Source organism: Aythya ferina (assembly GCF_964211825.1).
Source record: "Aythya ferina genome assembly, chromosome: 2".
Lineage (NCBI taxonomy): Eukaryota > Metazoa > Chordata > Aves > Anseriformes > Anatidae > Aythya > Aythya ferina.
Genome location: NC_140297.1, coordinates 88,020,502 through 88,038,902, shown reverse-complemented (window position 1 = coordinate 88,038,902; position 18,401 = coordinate 88,020,502). Strand labels below are relative to the sequence as shown.

Below are 18,401 nucleotides of genomic sequence, written 5' to 3'. Positions count from 1 at the left end.
AACAAGCAGGCTGCAGGGAGCAGTCAGGGATACAAGGGCTTCCAGGAAAAGTATTGGTAAGTAAAGAACATACATGTATTAAATTAACCAGAGGAGGGAGAGCCAGGAGCAAATACAACCCCCCAAACCACGTGCTAAAGCAATGATGATTCCAGCACTATGAATGGTTACAAGCAGGACAAGATAGGCTTGGATCTGTCAAGGGCAAGAGATGAGGCAGAGGTGACTGAGACACAAGACGATGAGAATTTACACATGAATTTCAGCTATGTAGAGGCTTAAGAAAGGCTCCACATGGGTAAAGTCATGCAGAAAGAACCCAGAGCTTTCAGACTTATTTGCAGGAGGAGACTGTAAAGGTGGTTTAAAGAGAGCGCCATGTAATTTATTCTGGTCTGAAGCAACATGTATTATACATTTTTATTATGGAGTTGATCATGTCAAGAATAAATATTAACTATGTAGCTGTCACAGCTTCTCTTTGTCCCAAGCCTGCCCCTTCCCTGGGTGTGTCCTTCATAGCAAGTGCCTCAGGAGACTCAAGATGGAGACGAGTGATATCGGGGTGAAATTAGCCATAAAGAAAACATTTAAATAAAAATGATTAACCCAGTGTTAGAGCTATTATAGGACAGAAAAGAAATGTCAGAGAAAAAAAATGTGTACTGCAACTGCCCCATTACTCCATAATTAGTTTATCTTTGTATAATTTATGGTTAGTTCTATGCCAATGAATTCCAGCAAGAAGAAACTCCTGGTTTATGACGAGGCTGAAAGAAATGAAGCAGTGATGCCCGGATTGCTCAGAGTGTCTAAAGGTATTCTGGGAACCTAGATGCGCTTTATCTTTGAAAATTAAAAGGAAACAGTTCCTTTCCATACAAGCTGATATTGACATCAAACTAATTATAAGTTAGGCACCTAAATATCTTCACACAGATATGCTTACATTCAAATTTTACCTTGGTACAGGTAAATACCAAGGTAATTACTTGGCAGAATTATAACTGTTTATATTAAATAATCAATCTGGTGGCTCTTGATAGGCATTAGCTGAGCTTAATGAAAAGTATTATTTATCTCAAGGGAGGTGAACAATAATTCTTTTTCTGGTCCTCTAACTCCTTCTTCCCTTTAGAGACTAATATTTGACTAGAAAAATAATCATTAAGAGAGTTTAGACCGTTAGATGGAAATCTAGCCCAGTTACCTGACTTAATGACACAAACATGCAGTAATATGTATATATTGATGCCCTGAAGTGAATATCAAGATGTTTTGTCCTACAAGTTAAGTATTGATCAACATGTACAGTGTATTTTCCCTTTGGATCGATATGTCTTTTTGTTCTTAAATCAATAAGTACTTATTGTTACATAGAGTAAAAGTTTGGCTCATAATTGAATAAAAGTAGGTATGTAGTAAATGAGAACATTTTTCTTGCTTCCCTCCAACAGTTGCGGGGCTCAGGGTTTAAAAAAGAAATCAGACTGAACATGTAGAATGTTGTGTTTGAAGTTCAGAAAATACTATCACTCATAATTGCTGAGCTAATAGAGTAAACATCCACAAATATGACCCAAGTTTCTAATCAGAGGACAATGGTGCTCTCTGAATTCAGCCAAAGCAGGCAATATTCCACTTACACCTCTCTGCTTTTTGGTTACTTTTAACTTCTTGGAGTATTCTTTTGTGCATATGTTAAAATAATAGGCATGAACATTCATAGAGCAGATCCCATGGTTCTTTGATTATACACATTTGGTCTCTGCATCCTAACTATTGCTTGCTTGTAACTCATAGCCTGATTTTGAAATAAGAGGCATTTGAATTTGGCCATTATTTCAGAACCTCAGCATTTTCAGAACCCAGGATTTTTTGTCTTATATCGTTCCAAATGTATGCAGAAATCACACCTTCCATATTTTATTTACTATAAAATATTTTCCTGTCACTTTGTTGTTCTTGTGGTTGCTGCTACAGCTAGTTAGTAAAGACCATCACCACCAAAGTCATCACTCACAAGCTCCATCACATAAAATAAAATCCACAGTTCAGTCGAGGCAAACTAACCAATTGTAAAAGTGCAAGTCTGATCTACCCCGAGTGAGAATTTGGCCTAGTAGATCTCAGTCTGAAAAAAATGTAATATTTCACGGAAAAGTACATAGGGAAACAGAGTCAAGAATACTGTTTAAATATACAAAATCTAACTAACACAAAAACTAACTAACAAAACCTCTTATGTTTATTCTGCCAGCTTCTTCTTCTTGTTCCATGAAGAATCAGGAAGATAAACATGTATTAGAAGCATTGCCACATTTTGCCATTTCTATAAATTAAAGAGCAGAAGTGCTTTACAGACAAAGTTATATGAGATTATTAACTATATTAAGGAAGGAGACTAAAAAGATTCTTGAACATACACACCTTGTAATATACCTTATAAGTAAATGCATAACTAAGTAAAATAATCAAAAGCTATTTTTATCCTCTTAAGAACCCAAATTAAAGTTCTCATTTCACTCCTATTTCAGCAAAATGCAACCAAAGTGAGAAGCTGTCTGCTGAGTCTGTCTTTTGGGGGGAATGCTGGATTTTCAGCTTCCACTGTTGCCGGGTACACATGGTATATGCATGTGGCTATGCCACAATTTGTATTCCCTGAGTTCAGAACTGGATGGATTTTGCATAGTTTTGATAGACTTCTTTGTGGCAAATTAAGGTACTCTTGTTAGGACCAGTGCAATACTAAGCTGCAGCTTTTTGCCAGGAAGGAATTTTCAGACCATCTAAAGCAATAGCAGTGTACAGTGGCACAAAATTGCTAAATTCCTTAGGTCATTTTGGGGAAAATAGTCCTCACAAATTTCATGAGTTTTTTTGTTTGTTTGTTTTTGTTTTACCAACAACGTGAAGCTGCTCCATGGAAGAGCTAAATATAACACATACCTTCCAGCCCTTGACAGATGCCTTACTCCTTAGACCACATTGCTTCCTATGATCTCTCTGTGATCACATAAAATTTTCTTGATTTGACATCTCTAACATTTTATACCCTGGGTTTTTGAGCTCTTAGGCTGTGCAGGACTAAGCAAACTGTGCACCCAGTCTCCAACTGGCCAGGCAGGTGGGGACAGAGTGGAGGGAAAGCTGGCTGCTGCTGCTGCTGCTGTTGCAGGAAGGATTTAAGATAAGGGAACCCCCCCCAGCAGTCCCCAGGGGTGAGTGGGCAAAACACTGAGGGAATCACATGTTATTTATGTATTTGGATGACTGCAAGCAATTGGCCACCTCTGTGTGTGGCTGTTTGGCCAAAGCACTACAAGGTGTTCGCAGTGTAAATTCCTCATATTGCATATATAATTTCATTGTTATTATATGAGCAAAAAGGGTGAGGACTAACAGTTGACATTTATTGCACTTTGCCCTGCTTTTCTAGTTCACAATTTACACAGATGCAACAATTGCAACTTGCCCAACATCTCCTGTACAATCCCAACAGCACCACTTTGTTTCCTTTGTGTTGTGCAACTCCCCTTCACCACTCCTACAGGCACAGGATTTTTTCAATTATTTTCCTCTAATACTTCCAGTTTCCCCTGTAGCTCCATCCACCTTATCATCTCTTGATCTCCCTCACCCCCATTTTCACTCCCTTCTTTACTTTTCTGCACAAACCATCTCCCCCATGGTTCCCATGCCAGTTCTGCAGTTCTCTCTCACCCTTGGCTTCCCTTGCCTGTCCAGCTACCTCCTACATTTCCCTTTCATATCTGAACACGCTGAGTGTACTGTCTGCAAGCACCGATAACATTTCCTGTATTCCATTTGCACCCCAGAACATCTAATCTAGTTTCTGCACCTTTTACTCCCACTGAAATTAAGAACAGATGAACTTGGTCAGACCAAAGGATCCTCTAACCCAAAATTCTGTCTTCCACAGTGGTCAAAACCAGATGAAGTGCTATCAGCATAGACAAGGATACAGTGATATTCTTCCCATCACCCCCAACTATTCTGGTCAAAATCTCTAATGATCATTTCCCAGCCAAGTTTCAGAGCCAGAACTCACTTATCCTTCTTGTTCTGTCTGCATCCTTTTACATAAACTAGTTTTTCTTGATGACTTCAGAATCAGTGCTGATTCTTGGTTCTCCTCCTAGCTTTGTCACAGTTTTTGGAAGCCCCTCTTTCTCAGTTCTAGGCCTTTTTTTTTTTTTTTTTTTTTTTTTTATTCCCTCCCAAATGTGAAGATGGAAGGTGTTCTTGCAATTACAAGTTCAGCTATCAATTATTTCCATGTTGATCATTGAGAGACTATGTCAGGCTAGTAATTTTCTGTCCAAAATGAAATTTCAGCCTCGTCTAACATGTTTTTGTGGATATTTCTCTAACCCAAGTTCAACAGTGCCAAAACAGGTGTAATTCCTTCCTCTGAATCATAGTAGACAAAACCAGCATCCTACCTCTTTACTCAGGCTGTCACCATGAAACTTCCCCCTCAACTCAAAACTGTCTTGTGTTTTTCACATTTAGACTACTGGCAGTCCTTGAAAACTCCTATTTTAGAACATTGCTAAAAAAGACCTTTGCTATACATCTAACATATAAAACAGCCGAAGTCAAACCCCCTCCCTTTTTTCTTGATTATTGCAATAGTCTTTCTTCTAAGGATGAGAAAAGACATCTATGTTTTGTTATATTCTTTGAGAATATGGCTTTAGAGTTCATTATCCTTGCCCACCCCTTTGACCAAATTAAATATTTTCCTAGATTCATTCACTAGCTATTCATTCTATCTATCAATTGATCATAAATAAATAAATAAACTTGCATTTTGATTGAGTCTTTTCCAGCCTATAAACTCTCAATCTATCAAAATATAAGCCATGACATTCAATGGACCTTTGCACTATGCCTTCACCAGCCTGCAGTTGCATTTTTCAAACATGAACCTTTCTTCTCTCCTCACTGAGAATGGCTCTCAAAATCCTCCATGTTCCTTGTGACTCTGTCAATAGGGATTTGTGCTCACCTTGGCAGGTGATTTGACAATAGTTATATGCTGTGAGCAGGATGAGAGTGATACTGCACTAAACAGTTACTGTTTTATCACTTCTGAGTGCTCCCTTACCTGTTGGACTCTCAAAAAAAAAACCTAAACCAAAAATCCCAAGTGCCCAAACTTAAATCACAAAACCTGTGAGAAAAAGGCCTTCTTTTCTAAGAAATTTAAGTTTGAGGTAGCCCTTAGAGTCTATAACAGATAGAATCTAAATGAGAAAAAAGCATATTTGTTAAAGACATGTCTTTGATGAGTTGTTCTTCTAAATATTAAAATGTTTTGGTTAAAACTTTGGTTAACTTTGATTAAAAACAATATCTTCTGCTACATTCCATATCAATCTTATATAACAAACATAACTCATTTAATGCTAGGGCACAGTATTTAATAAAGCTATTTATTAGAGGGTTAGGAACAATGAGCCACATTTTAAAACAGACCTCATGAGTCAAGGCAGAATGAGTATGAGCAAGTTACCACTCATATAGCTACTTATACTCACAAAATACATTCTTCAGTATAAAACCAGATAACAGCATGTTTGCAAACACTTATTACCTGAGCATCTAGTTTCCAATACTGGAAGGTTTACATTGAAATACCTTAAGCAGGCAAAACCAAATCAGGGCTGGAGTACAATCCTTGCCCCCAAGAATCTAATGGGTTTTCTGCCCTTTCCTTCACTGTTTCCAGGTTCTCATCTACAGCTTTGTGTGAAACTCAGATTATTGTTTCTTAAAGTTAAAACCAACAGCCTGTTTGTAATAGGCACAAAAGCACTGGAATTTATAGCTACCATAGAAAAGGCTTCATGTGGACTACAAGACGGTTACCTGAAGAATAAACTATATGGGACTTCTGATCATAAGAAATAGGTATATGGATACTTCGTGTGATTAGTGTAACCTTAATTCCCTTGATATAAAATCTATTATTTACAACACTTATAGACATACAGGTAGCATTTTAGAGGTCCTCAGCAGAAAACACCGATGATAAATGAAACAAATCTCTAAATTTGGGATTTTTTTCTTGTGGCATGGGAATGCTTTGCCTCCAAAAGTCAAATAGCAAAGATCTTATACTAGCCTGAAAACAGATTATATGGATTCCACTTCCTTTTTTCAGTTAGTAAGGGCACTACTTAGTAATGAGATGAAGGATAAAACCCAAAGCAAGCAAGAAAAATGCTAATGAGGACAACCATTCTACTTGGGCCAGAAGGTGTAGCCTCCAACCACTTGTCCCAGCACTGCAAGAATCACTTCAGGAGGATGAGAGGAGCCACTACTGTCCTGATTAACTGGGTGTGGAGAGTTTTGGGGGTTACTCTTCTTGAGGCACATGCACAAAACACAAGAGAGAGGAAATCATATCATTACCCACATGAGCCTGTGGTTTGGAAAGACGAGCGGCTGGCTTCCGGCAGCTGCAAGGAATGATGGGGAGTCAGATAGAGCCCAGATGTCACACACTCCATACACTTTTTCATAACACTTTTTCCCCCCATTTTTTTTAAATGCAGTAAGCATGCTGTCCAAGTCTGCCAGAAAAATGAATTACATAGGTGTCCCCTCATTCAGCTATCAAATCCTTCTCTTCCAACCTACTAAATAAAGAGAGGGGCTGTTGCATTCATGAAAAAAAAAAAAAAAAAGAAAGCAAGGTAAAATCGTTTTTATGCAAGCCCATACTAGAGAATCAGGAAGGTATTCATTTTATTTTGTGTATCTAGACAGTGATTTTAATGTTATGTAAATGCAGCAGGCAATTCCTAATCTATCCTGAAATGTATGTGTCAGAGCTCTTGTGTAGTACAGGTTACTGATGATAAAAACAAGATGTGTTTTTATACAAGGAAGGCACATGATTACCAGCTTTAGAATTTTTTTTCTTTCATTACAAATTTAAAATAGGACAAGCCAGTGCAATAGAAACTGAGGGGTACCACCACAGAAAAAGCTAGTGTCTTTTCAGAGAGTCAAGTTTGACAAGCATTGTTTGCCTCTGTCCTTGAAACCAGAATGGCTAGACATGGTAGCAGCCCTTTAGACTTGATTAGGTAGAAAATCTTCTATTAATCCTTAGAGCACCAATGTTCCTTTTTTTTTTTTTTTTCTTTTTTCTTTTTTCTTTCTTTTTCTTTTTTCTTTTTTTTTTTTTTCTTTTTTTCTTTTTTTTTCTTTTTTTTTTCCTTGTAAAAAGGAAACTTATCTCGCCTAAAGAACATTTCCAAACAGTTGAGTTGAGGTTGTCGTGATAAGGCAATCTTCACATCAGAAGGTTTTTTCAGAGAGGAAGAAGTAGCACAGATACAAGTAGGGTCCAAGCCTCAGAGCCTCAGATCCAACTGTCAAGGAAGCTGATGCACAAAAGGTCTTAAACTGACATGTATGAAGTTACATGCTTAGGTGTCTCAGTAGGATAACGTGGAGTCTCAAACCGAACCTCATCTGCCACCTAAATGTGGCAGCCCCTCATTTTGTGCTTCCCCCAGAGAAGCCAGCACCCTTCTTTTATCCTAGAAGCCAGGAGTCAGAACACACACACACAGACCATGTATCCACATCCACATCCCTCCTCGGCCTGAGCAAACTCAAATTTACTTGTGCACCCTGCTGGCACTACTGTGAAAAATTTGTGAAAAGCACTCAGTTACAGAATCCAGCTTCAAGCCTCTTTCCCACTTGCATAAAGCTGTTTTAATAGGCAAGACAGTCAGCATTGCCCTGCATGGTCAATATATCTGCCATTCAATCAACTGGCAAGGTCCTTTTATAGCAAGTATGGGCTCCATCCTACAGGCAGATGGGGAATTTGAGCCTAGGTCTCCTATAGCTGGCTGTAACAAGGACTGTCAGATAAAAGGTTGTGTGGGAGAGCAGGAAGCAGGCTGAGAGGAGGAACTTCTGCTGTGTTTTGTCAGGGGAAAAAAAAAAAAAAAAAAAAAAAAAAAAGCAGACATCGTAATGTAAAAGTAAACTATCAAAGGAGATTTCAAGGGCTGCAACTATCAAGAACCAGCTTGTGTTCCCCACCTTCTCCACCTTGTTCAGCCTTCAAAGAGCCCTGTTGATACCAGAACATGGTGGACTTTTCCCTACTCCTGGGAATAAGGAAGCATTGCCCAGGGACAACAATAATTTCTCTACATGCAACAGTCTGAAGAAATCCAAGATTTTCATTTCAACTCAATGCTGCAATATCTTTGTCCAGGAGAGAATTTCCAGTGAGGGCACAGAAAGCCCAGGAACCAGATGTGGATCTCAAATCCAGATTCTGACTACATGAAAATCACACACTCAATTCTACTATCCTTTACTGTGAGATAAGCTGGAGAAACTACACAGAAATACCAAGATAATCAAATCTTCACTTGTAAGTGATGCCAGTCAAAGGATTACCCTTTTGTGAGAACCAAAGGTAATTTTATTGGGCGGGTTGGAAAGAAAGTCTGTGATTCCGTACGAGTCCTGTAACTTCCACTATGGAGAGCAAAGACAAGACCTTGAATTTCTCCTGTGTCATGCCATTATTTCAAACCAGTAATTATTACTACATTCTTCTATTACCACTACATGTTTCAGTTGAGTTAGTACATAGAAATGCTATTGGGCACACAAACAGTAATGGATTCACTCTCCAAGAGTTTACATTACAAAGATACATGTCAAATAAGAGGCTGGGCCAGTGAAGACGCTCAGTTTTCATCATTAAATTACACTGTATTTTATTATCTCAGCAACTACCTTTCTTCTGTTATCTCACCTCCCCATCCTTCCATCTTTTTATCATCTCAACTGCCAAACCTTGAGTACCAGTAAAGGGCAAAGAGGCAGTTCCTTTCTGCTGCTGACCACCCTAAAAACAGTTTCACTGGAAATGCTGCAAGTGCACACATCCCAGTCACCTCACAGCTGGGAGGTACTTGCTGTCTGCCAGGAAGCTGCAAGGCATGCACTTCTGCACTGGAAGACTAAATGCACCCTGTCTGTTGACTCTCAGGAGGAAAAAACAGCACAAACTCTAAAGCACAAACTCTTGTTAGCTATTTTTAACCATTCTTTCATGCACATGTAAGTTTAAATGCACATGTGTTTTACATGTATGTAAATTAACAAGTAGTGGAAATTCTCTCACATCTTGAGCTGCAAGTACACGCAGGTCCTCTCCTTTCATATTCTCACACTATTCCATATAGTAACAAATTCTCACTGAAAATTACTTTCTAAGCACTACTCTCCTGAAGTTCCCTATTTTCTTCAAAACTGTTTGCTGATGGTCAAAACTTGTGACAGAGAGCCACCGAACGACAGAACAGCTTAGGCTGGAAGGTCTCAGGAAGTCATCAAGTCCACCTGCTCTCAGAACAGGTCCAATTGCAAAGCTAGAGCTACACTGCTCACCAAATTGGGGGGAAAAAGCAGCACAGACAATCAAAGTTTATGAATACAAACAGGCATTCAAATGTTTGTATGATTTGCCTAATTACAGGGAGGGAAGCTAGTTTAACCATGGAATAATTCATTACAACATCAAATTAATTCTTGTAAAGGCAATGAAATTTTCATTGAGTTCCATGGGGCAAATCAAATTTTAAGTCGTGGAACTTAGGTGCTAACAAAGTAAATCAATGGAATAAGTGTAACCCCAGGCATTATCAGTGCATGTAGATGTTAAAGAATAAAGTATCATAGAATCAATATGCAGACAAGAGCTTCGATACCAGTGAGTAACTCCTATAGCAGACTTTATATACTAATGTGGCTTTGCTTATCTGAATTTGGGCCTAAGTGTTGCTGAGGGCCAGGTCCTTATATGGTATGAGAATCAGCTTATTTCCACTGTTGCTTCCCTGACTCCATCTGACCTGATCTCCTGTTGTCATTACTGATGAGCAAGGGAGTATTTTTCCTTCCTTTAGCAAAGCAGGTTACATGCTTTGATGTACTCTTCTCAAATATGCATGCAGGATCCAATTTGATGAGAAGGAATAGGCCTGATAACTTGGTTTAAGGCTAGAATCAGGCATATAAATTTGAAACAGGGTCCATAGTTGAGGAAATAGATTGATTAGGAAGTCAAAGAAGCACCAAAGCAAAAGGTAAAGGAAAACCATATTTGTGGCCAGACAAAATGCTGTGACTCCAGAGATTCTCCCAGGTAAGTTATACAATTGAAACAGAGAAGACTTGAGCAAAGTTATATGGGTTGGTGAGTCTGACCACCCAAGACTAGCTACAATGCATCCCAGGTCAAAGGAGAAAGGAATCAAGCCTAAGGAAAAAGGAAAATCTGTAGCACAAAGTCAAAGAAAATGTCTCCATTCTGCAAATTGCTTCATTTCTCTGATGTATAGACAAGTCACCCAATTAGCAGCCACAAGCCTGACCAGTCCCCAGCCAGATTGATCTAGTTCCCATGTTTTTTGAAAAGCTTAATTATCCACATTCTACTACCTGGATAAGTGCCCGTGGACTTTTTGTTTGTTTGTTTCTGTTCTCATAGTATAGAATGAGGTATACATGTGATCTAAGTTCACTCTCTTTTGAGCCCTGTAAGATCCATAAATAAAAAAAAAAAATAAATGTAGGTTTTTCACAAACTGGAGATCTTATCCTTGAAATTGTCATACAGTGAAAAAATATTTTAGAATTTTTCCAGAGGGAAGAACAATTTATTCTTTTCTTCAATTCCTTCATTCTTGTGTGTGAATGAAAACATTCACTTCAGAACAGAATGCACTTCTCATTTACAATCAAGTTTGAACACTTAGCCCACCTCAAACTTCTTTCAAAACTGAGTTTAAACTTATAAACAAGGAATTGCACACCACTGTTTACTGAGAAATGTCAACTGTTACACACTAGAATAATTCCATACAAGAGGTTTTAAGGAAAAGCTGGGACCACATGACATCCCTTATTTAGGGATGTCTCTCAGTGGCTAAATTGTCCTGGTGAAATTACATTGACTCTTGAACAGATACAATTTCAGGTATCTCAGGGGCATATAACTGAAATTCCTAAAAATGACAATGGACTAAAATACAAGCTCATGTTTGAAACAGATTCTCATAAGACAATTTGTGTTGCCATTTGTTACAGCCTCTAACCTGTACAGAAGAGCTAGGGAAGCAGTAGATAAGCACATGGAAGATGTATGCATTTACAGAACAAAATTACTGGTGAGCATATATTAGCAAAGGCTCACTAAAGCAGCTGGCACTGGGCAAGGAATCTCTAGGTCCCATGCTATCACCAGAATTCATACTTCTCTAGCCTAATTCCTATGCCAAAATTAGTCATAGTGGCTGATGTAATAGAGGATTTCATTTGTTTGTGTTCCACGTTAGTGAAAAGACAGCTGTCTGTTCTTGACTTGAATGTGAGTTTCAGTCTCAGGACAAGAGAAGAAACCATGCCAATATCTGAATTGTGAATGAGCAGGCACTCTGAAGATGCTGATTCTCATTCAAAGTTCATATAGAGGAAAAAAAAAAAAAGGCTTATGAAAGACACAAAAGAAAGACATTTTCTTTTAATCAGAATGATCATTACTATTTCATTCTTAGATCAACACTTAAAATATTTACTCAATGTTACATTAACATTCATAATGTTTTAACGGGTTTTATGCATGGCCAAATAGTATGTATATATTTGCAAAACAATCTGTCAATATTTTATCTGATGTTCATTTTCATGAAAATGTGAAATTCTATTTTAAAAAGTTTAAATGCAAGCTCTCCAGTGCAGTCAATAAGAAATTTACCTAAGCAAACCCAGTACATTTGAATTCAAACAAATTGTAAATACACAGTACCTAGGGGGAGGCTGCAAAAGCTATTAAATAGAATAAGCAATATTCTATCATGTATGTTGAAAATTACTTGTTTTGGAGAAGCTAAGGCATATGGAGCCTGTTATTTTATATGAACTCCCTACCAGGGAGACTTAGTTTGGCTGATGGTGTCAATGAAGTTATCAGAAATACAAGCATTCATCTACGTAATTGCATGGGAGAAAACATTAAGAACTTGGCACATGTTAAAAATGATTCCTAATTAAAATGTTATTTAATAAACAGGCCTATTTTATTACTCATGAACCTAAAAAAAAAAAAAAATTAATAAGTGACTGCTAAACAAGTAATTATAAGGGTAATAAAGCTCTCCATTCTGATTAGGGAAAATATTCATTTCATGGCCATCCAGTGATCCATTTTCTACCACAGCTGTCAAAAGAAGCAATCTGCAACCATTCAGAGATGTACTATTGTTTTTATGCTTATGTAATACTTCTATTACATTTTGTAACAGTAATAATGACCTCAAACTAGTTCTTAGGGTAATTATAGACCAGCTTGCTAATACATTAACTGCTCCTGAGCCTTCTTTAGGTCCAAGTAAATTGATGCTGTTTTGCTACTAGGGTTGCAAGGCACAGGGGTGAATTTATGGCTTTCTGCCCCCTATCAACATCACTCAAAACACTCCGCACTCCTAGTCAGGTTGTAGTGAAAACAGCCTCCACCTGCTCACTGTCTCCAGTTACTAAAGCCTTGGTAGAAGAGCCCCAGACTATTAGGTGCTGGTCATCCACACTTCTCACTGTTAGCTGATGCAACTCACCACCCCTGCAGGCACCCCTGCAATATGTCCCAACACTATGAGAGATTAAAAATAAAAAATTACAAAGGCATTACAGAACAGGATTGACAGCTGGTAAACTAACAGATTTTCAAGCTAACCAGAGCTCAGGGAGCTGCTAGGTTAACTTCCTGTCACTAGATTAAGAACAAGTTTCCTTTCAATTTTCCCTGTTCAGGACCAACCTTCCATAACTGCACATTTCTTTTAGCTTTCTTTCATTACATAGCTTGCATCAAGCTGTGGCAAAGGAGATTTACCAGGACTCCAAAACATTTTCTACCTTGCTTGTCCTATCTAGACTTGGAGTCACTGAGGAGACTGACTACTCACAAAAGGAAATACTTCTCCATAAATTTTTGAGACAGGCTATGAGTGAGACATCCATCTCATTTGTCTGCATTGGTGGAAACGAGTTTAATTTCAGCTGTCAAAAGAGATTTCATAACTCAAACAACCAATAGAAATGTACTAAATTTACTACTATTGTCTCTCCTCTCTTTTTTTTTTTTTTTTTTTTTTTTTTTCCCCTTCCCAGGAACTTGCTTATGTTTTGGTATATGACACAGGGAAGCAACAGCTCTTAAGATCTACTGATATCGATGCTGTACTCCTAAACAGGAGTAGTTGCTGCTCTTCTCCAAAACAGCATCACAGAAACAGGATACATTGCAGTGGGAGATGGCTTTTCTGATGACATTTTTAAAGAATATATTCACCTTACCTAGACTACATGGAGATTTCTGCCTCTTTAGGTTTGGTTCATTTGAAAAATATTGCAGGATTTGCACTTAAAGGAATCTCAAAGAACTGAATCCAGACAGCACACATTAAGGCTTCCTCCCCAGCCAGTCCTCCCCCTAGAGGAGCCTCTGAAGGCCTCTGCCAGCCCCAGTATTTGGCCATTACCACGCAAAAGGCTCACTGTATGGAGGAAGACAACACAGCAGTTCTTACAACTCCTGTATGCTAAACAGCGGGGGCAATGGCTGTGCTCCATGCAGCACAAGGACGTTCCCAGCTCTGCATGGCTTTCAGACTGCAGGTTAAGAGATAAAGGCTGAATGTTTTACTGGACAAAACCAATGTTTTTCACTTACAAGTTTTCATGTCAGCTGAGAACCATGAGGCCTGTCAGTTCTCAATTTTTACGTATCTTGAGTAGTAGGAAAAAGGGACATAAAAAAAAGAAAAGGTAGAAGGTGACGTCCTACAAAGCTTATTTGATATAGAAATGGTAGCATGTATAAGGTTAGTTCAGAATGTGGTTGCATGTAAGGAAAGTCTGTTTTTTAACTGAACTACCTTAGAGAAGATTATTAGTCCTGCAACCACACTTAGAAGGGAGATTGCAAGTGTTACAATCTTTGTTGTGAAGTACAAAAAAGGGAAGAAATTCTTAACTATAAAATGCAGGAGATGAATTCTCAGAATTAGTAACCTCTTAACCAATGTCCTGATTCCCAGTATTAGATAGTATTTAGGAAGTGACTCTTAAGTCAATATTTATATGATGATTTTTTTGTGTGTTTACCTGTGTTCCTCTACAGTGTTTGAAGTCAGTTTTGGCATTCTGAAAAAGTAACCTGGAGATCATCAGCATTAGAAAGAAAAAAGGGATTTTAATAGCAAGATGCAAGAAATATGCTAGCTGCCTACACTTTTGAACGATACTCATACTTTTGGGTGAATTTTAAAAGCACTATCCCTTAAAAGCAATTTGAGAAGAGAAAACTTACAACAGAATTACTCAAATGCACTAGTTAATCAGGAAGTTTAAGCAATAAGACACTCTACATCATATTTTGTGGGATGGACTGTAAAAATAAAGGTATCCAGATTCTCGCTCTTCCTTTTTCAGTTGCCTTTTTTCAAGGAAAAATACCCCAGGTGATGAATATGCTCCCAAGCATTATTCCAGAGAAGACGAGCACAGGTGTTCCATTTCGCACTCCAGTGAGAGAACAGGACACGATTACTATTCTCCCCTGTACAAGAAGATTGTTTGTTCCTACTTTTTTTTTTTTTTTTTTTTTTTTTTTTTTCTCCATTACAAACCTGGAAGACAAACTCACCTTCTTTAAGAATTTTTAATTTAAGAATTTTTAATTATTGTTTAGAACATACTGTATTTTGCCAGGTAAGACTATAATGAGAAATTTATATCTCATTTCCAGGAGCATCTTGGAAACTAAAGCAATTATTTCTCTAAATAGCTTTCAGTTCTCAATTGTATATCAGCAGCAGCTGCTCACTGTTCAATACAATAGGTGCTCTAGCCAAAGATCCATGCTTATACAGTTCAAAAGGGACAAGAGAGGTTGTTTTATTCAGGACCCTTGCATTCCTGTCATTGCACTCAGCTGGTGTACTTTTATGGAATAAAAATTAAAAAAATAAAATAAAAAATAAATAAATAAAAATAAAAAAGCATATATAGCTACAGGCCTCCTCCACCCTTTATTGCCATGGTATTTCTCCCCCTCCAAGGTACTTGATGTTCCAGTTGAACAGGAGCCAAAGAGACAGAATCCTCCCGTGAACGACGAACGGGAATTTCTTGTTCTTCAGTCTCTGTTCTTAGGCCCAGTCATTTTGAACTCGCACCTACCTGATCCTTCTAGCACCAACAGGGGTCAAAGGCAGGAGGATTCACCCCTGAAAGTTGCCTGGCTGCAAGGCCTGGGCATACGCTTAGAGGGCCATTTCCATCACCTTTATGCCTATGTCTAGGCATAAAGCTCACTTAGCCAAAGTCCATGCATTCAAATTCTGCACATTTCATGCATGGCAGGATTATGAAAGGAATCTTAAAAATTGTATGTTCATAAGGTGGCAGAACTGTTTCTTTAGAAAATTTTTATCCAAGATGGTGTTAAAAAAAAAAAAAAAAAAAGCTTGCTCAGGTAAGCCACTTTAAAGTGGCATTTGATAGCTAGCTGATATGTAAAGTGATAAAATCTATGGATCTATGGAATATAACTTTTTTTTTTTGCCTGGAAAACAGTCATGAACATAAGTCACTCTGCACATCCTCACACAAGCACTTCTCCCATCTAATCACTTTATTTAACAAGAAAAGTAAGTGAGAACGTATCTATTAACACCTATGTAAGCAAAATAAAAGTATGAACTTACCCATATGAGTGTATACTGCATCTCTCCTTCCCCAGAAAGTAGCTTAAAAGAGGGAGAACTTGGGGGCTTTAGTAGAACCCACTATATATTAAATGATGTTTAAGTTCCACCTCCTAGTAATTCATTAATCTTTCGTAATTGAAAGATGTTCTGTACATTACAAAAAAATATCATTTTTTCTAGCTATGGGTACCACAGCTTCTTGTTCTCTGTAGTAGCATCTGATAGACATATATTAATTCTTTAAAATATTTTTACAGGAAGTGTAATCTTCAGTAGCTCAGAACCTATGGGCAGTTACTTAAATAATCACCACAGCAGTTTTGTAGTGAGCACTACCAGGATTAGTGCCTGAAAAGCAGGAAATCCTGGTAGCTCCATTTGACCACTACAGTGACCACGGGCAGAATTAGACATCTGAGTCACAGGGTTTTGGTTTTGTTATTTTTACCTGAAAACCAAAGCAAAAAGAGCAGACTAGATCCTTATGTCAGGTGCCTGAGGATGATACCATTCACACCACTCCCCACACAGAGATGTTAAAGAGTGTGTGATGATAGTCGTGTGTATATACTGTGGAACAAATGGTGAAAAATGGAAGGAAAAATGTCGACATAAGGCAGGAGTGGAAATGACAAAGGATATCTTTCAATTCATGGCCTTAACTGGAGCTCCTGCAGAATAAACTGCCAAAGCTGCCAAGAAATGTGTCACTGAACTCAGAAAACTTCTGTCAGTCAGCAAATACTATGTTGGTTATGGAACTACATTGACCCAAAATTTGATTATCAAAAAGATGTCACTGATTGTTACCCATCATAAGATACTTGTATCTACTCTGTAATGCCAAAGAAGATATCAAGCTGAGATGAGAGGGTGAGATACTGAGCACCTGCTTGGTGACACCTGAAAAATAGATAGAGAAGGGATAGATTTGGGCAATAGTTTCAGTCATCCTACTGTTGAGCTCAGAGGTGATGTCTGCCAGATGATTGCCTGTGAGAAAGGATCATGAAGAAGTCCCTGCTGCGTAGACTCAAACAGTATCAATACATGGGTTTGAAACAAAAGTGCTCTGATACACAGTTGAGGCCATGCCTAGCTAAGCCAGTAGTGACGGCAGATACTGAGCAGGCACGCTTTCCAGGTTAAGAAACAGAGGGCTGTGGAAAACGAGAGTGGGTGTATTACCTTGCAACAGTGTCTGTCTGTGTCTCATGTAGGGGCCAGCAAAGACCAAGCAAGTGCCAGGTGGGAGAGGAGAGCTGAGGTGGCAAATCATCTGCAGGGCAGAAAGTGTGCCCTGCTGTCTGCTGGGCACAGAGCTGTGCCTGAGAGGGCACTGGGTCTGCAAGGAGAGACAGAGCCACCCCCACGGGTTTGAAAGTGGATGTCGAAAAATGACTACAGTTTATCTTTACGTCTGGAAATGTGTCAGGCATGAGCTAGAGGACACGTCCCTTGGTCTCATATAAGCAACCTGTTCCAACTGCCCCTGAAACACTGAGATATGAAGAGCAATTGCAGGAGACCTTACATCTTGTAGAAGATCTGGTGATTAAAACTCATGCTTGGAAGATGTTGGCACAAAGTCATATCCTTGTGGTGCTGGGAACGGCACAGGCTGTCACGTGTACCTTTTGACTCCCCAAAGGAAAATGGCCAAGAATGGTAGCTTGGTCTGAGTGCACACATGGATCTGTGGCCCTAAAATTAGTTGCAGAGAAATTCTGCTGTTCTTAAATGTATAAAGCGTTGATGGAAAGGGGGAGATGTGTTCTGCTCATAGGGTGGGCTATTTTGAAAAAGACCTGGTATCAAGTCATGTAAATAGCAGAGAATGTCAAATTGTCCCTGATTGCCAACAGACATGCAAGACATGTTCTGTAAAATGCTTGGGCAACAGGAAAAGAGAGGACATTACGCTATAGGCAGGAAATAGGAGGTAATGAAATAGATGCCAAATAAAGAATGCAAGTTGCAACCTAATAAAACAGTTCCTCTTTTCCACCCTATTTTTCCCTTTTTCTCTTGTAATTCCAAAACATAATGTTTTGTCCAGTATACCAACTCTTTCTTTTTTTTTTTTTTTTTTTCCATTCATTGGTTATGAAAGAAAAAATCATGCAATTAAGACACAGATATTCTTCTGAAATACAAATGATACCCACATTTTGCCTGTTTTCTATCTTAAAGATACTTAAGGTTCCTTGAGTTCAAAGTGGGTGCTATCCAACCCCATGGAGCCTGGTTGAAATATCAGCTCACAAACATTCCTTGAATGCTAAAAGAAATCAGCAAAGAAACATTTTTCAGCTAAGAAAACCTGTCATTTCTCACTTAGCTGTTCTGTTATCACAAGCATTTTCCCATTGTAAAATTAAGATGATACACATTCCTTCCCCACAGAAGGAATCTCATCTACCTGAGAAAAAGAATTTATTTCTGAATACCACATGCCAGGCTACATAGAATTTGCTTTAATTCTTGTTTAGTGGTCATGATTAGCCATTAAACTTCTCATCAACGGTGAGAATAAATTGC

General features: G+C 38.4%; 1 protein-coding gene across 1 annotated transcript in view; it reads left to right on the top strand.

The window, feature by feature from the left end:
* The window catches only part of LOC311430611 (uncharacterized protein), a 39,315-nt gene continuing 20,914 nt past the window's right edge, over positions 1 to 18,401 (top strand). The window contains exons 1-3 of the mRNA XM_084507369.1: positions 1 to 56; positions 721 to 818; positions 2,538 to 2,629. Of these exons, the coding sequence (XP_084363495.1) occupies positions 725 to 818; positions 2,538 to 2,629 (186 nt within the window). The 5' untranslated portion in view covers positions 1 to 56; positions 721 to 724. The remainder of the gene's footprint in view (positions 57 to 720; positions 819 to 2,537; positions 2,630 to 18,401) is intronic.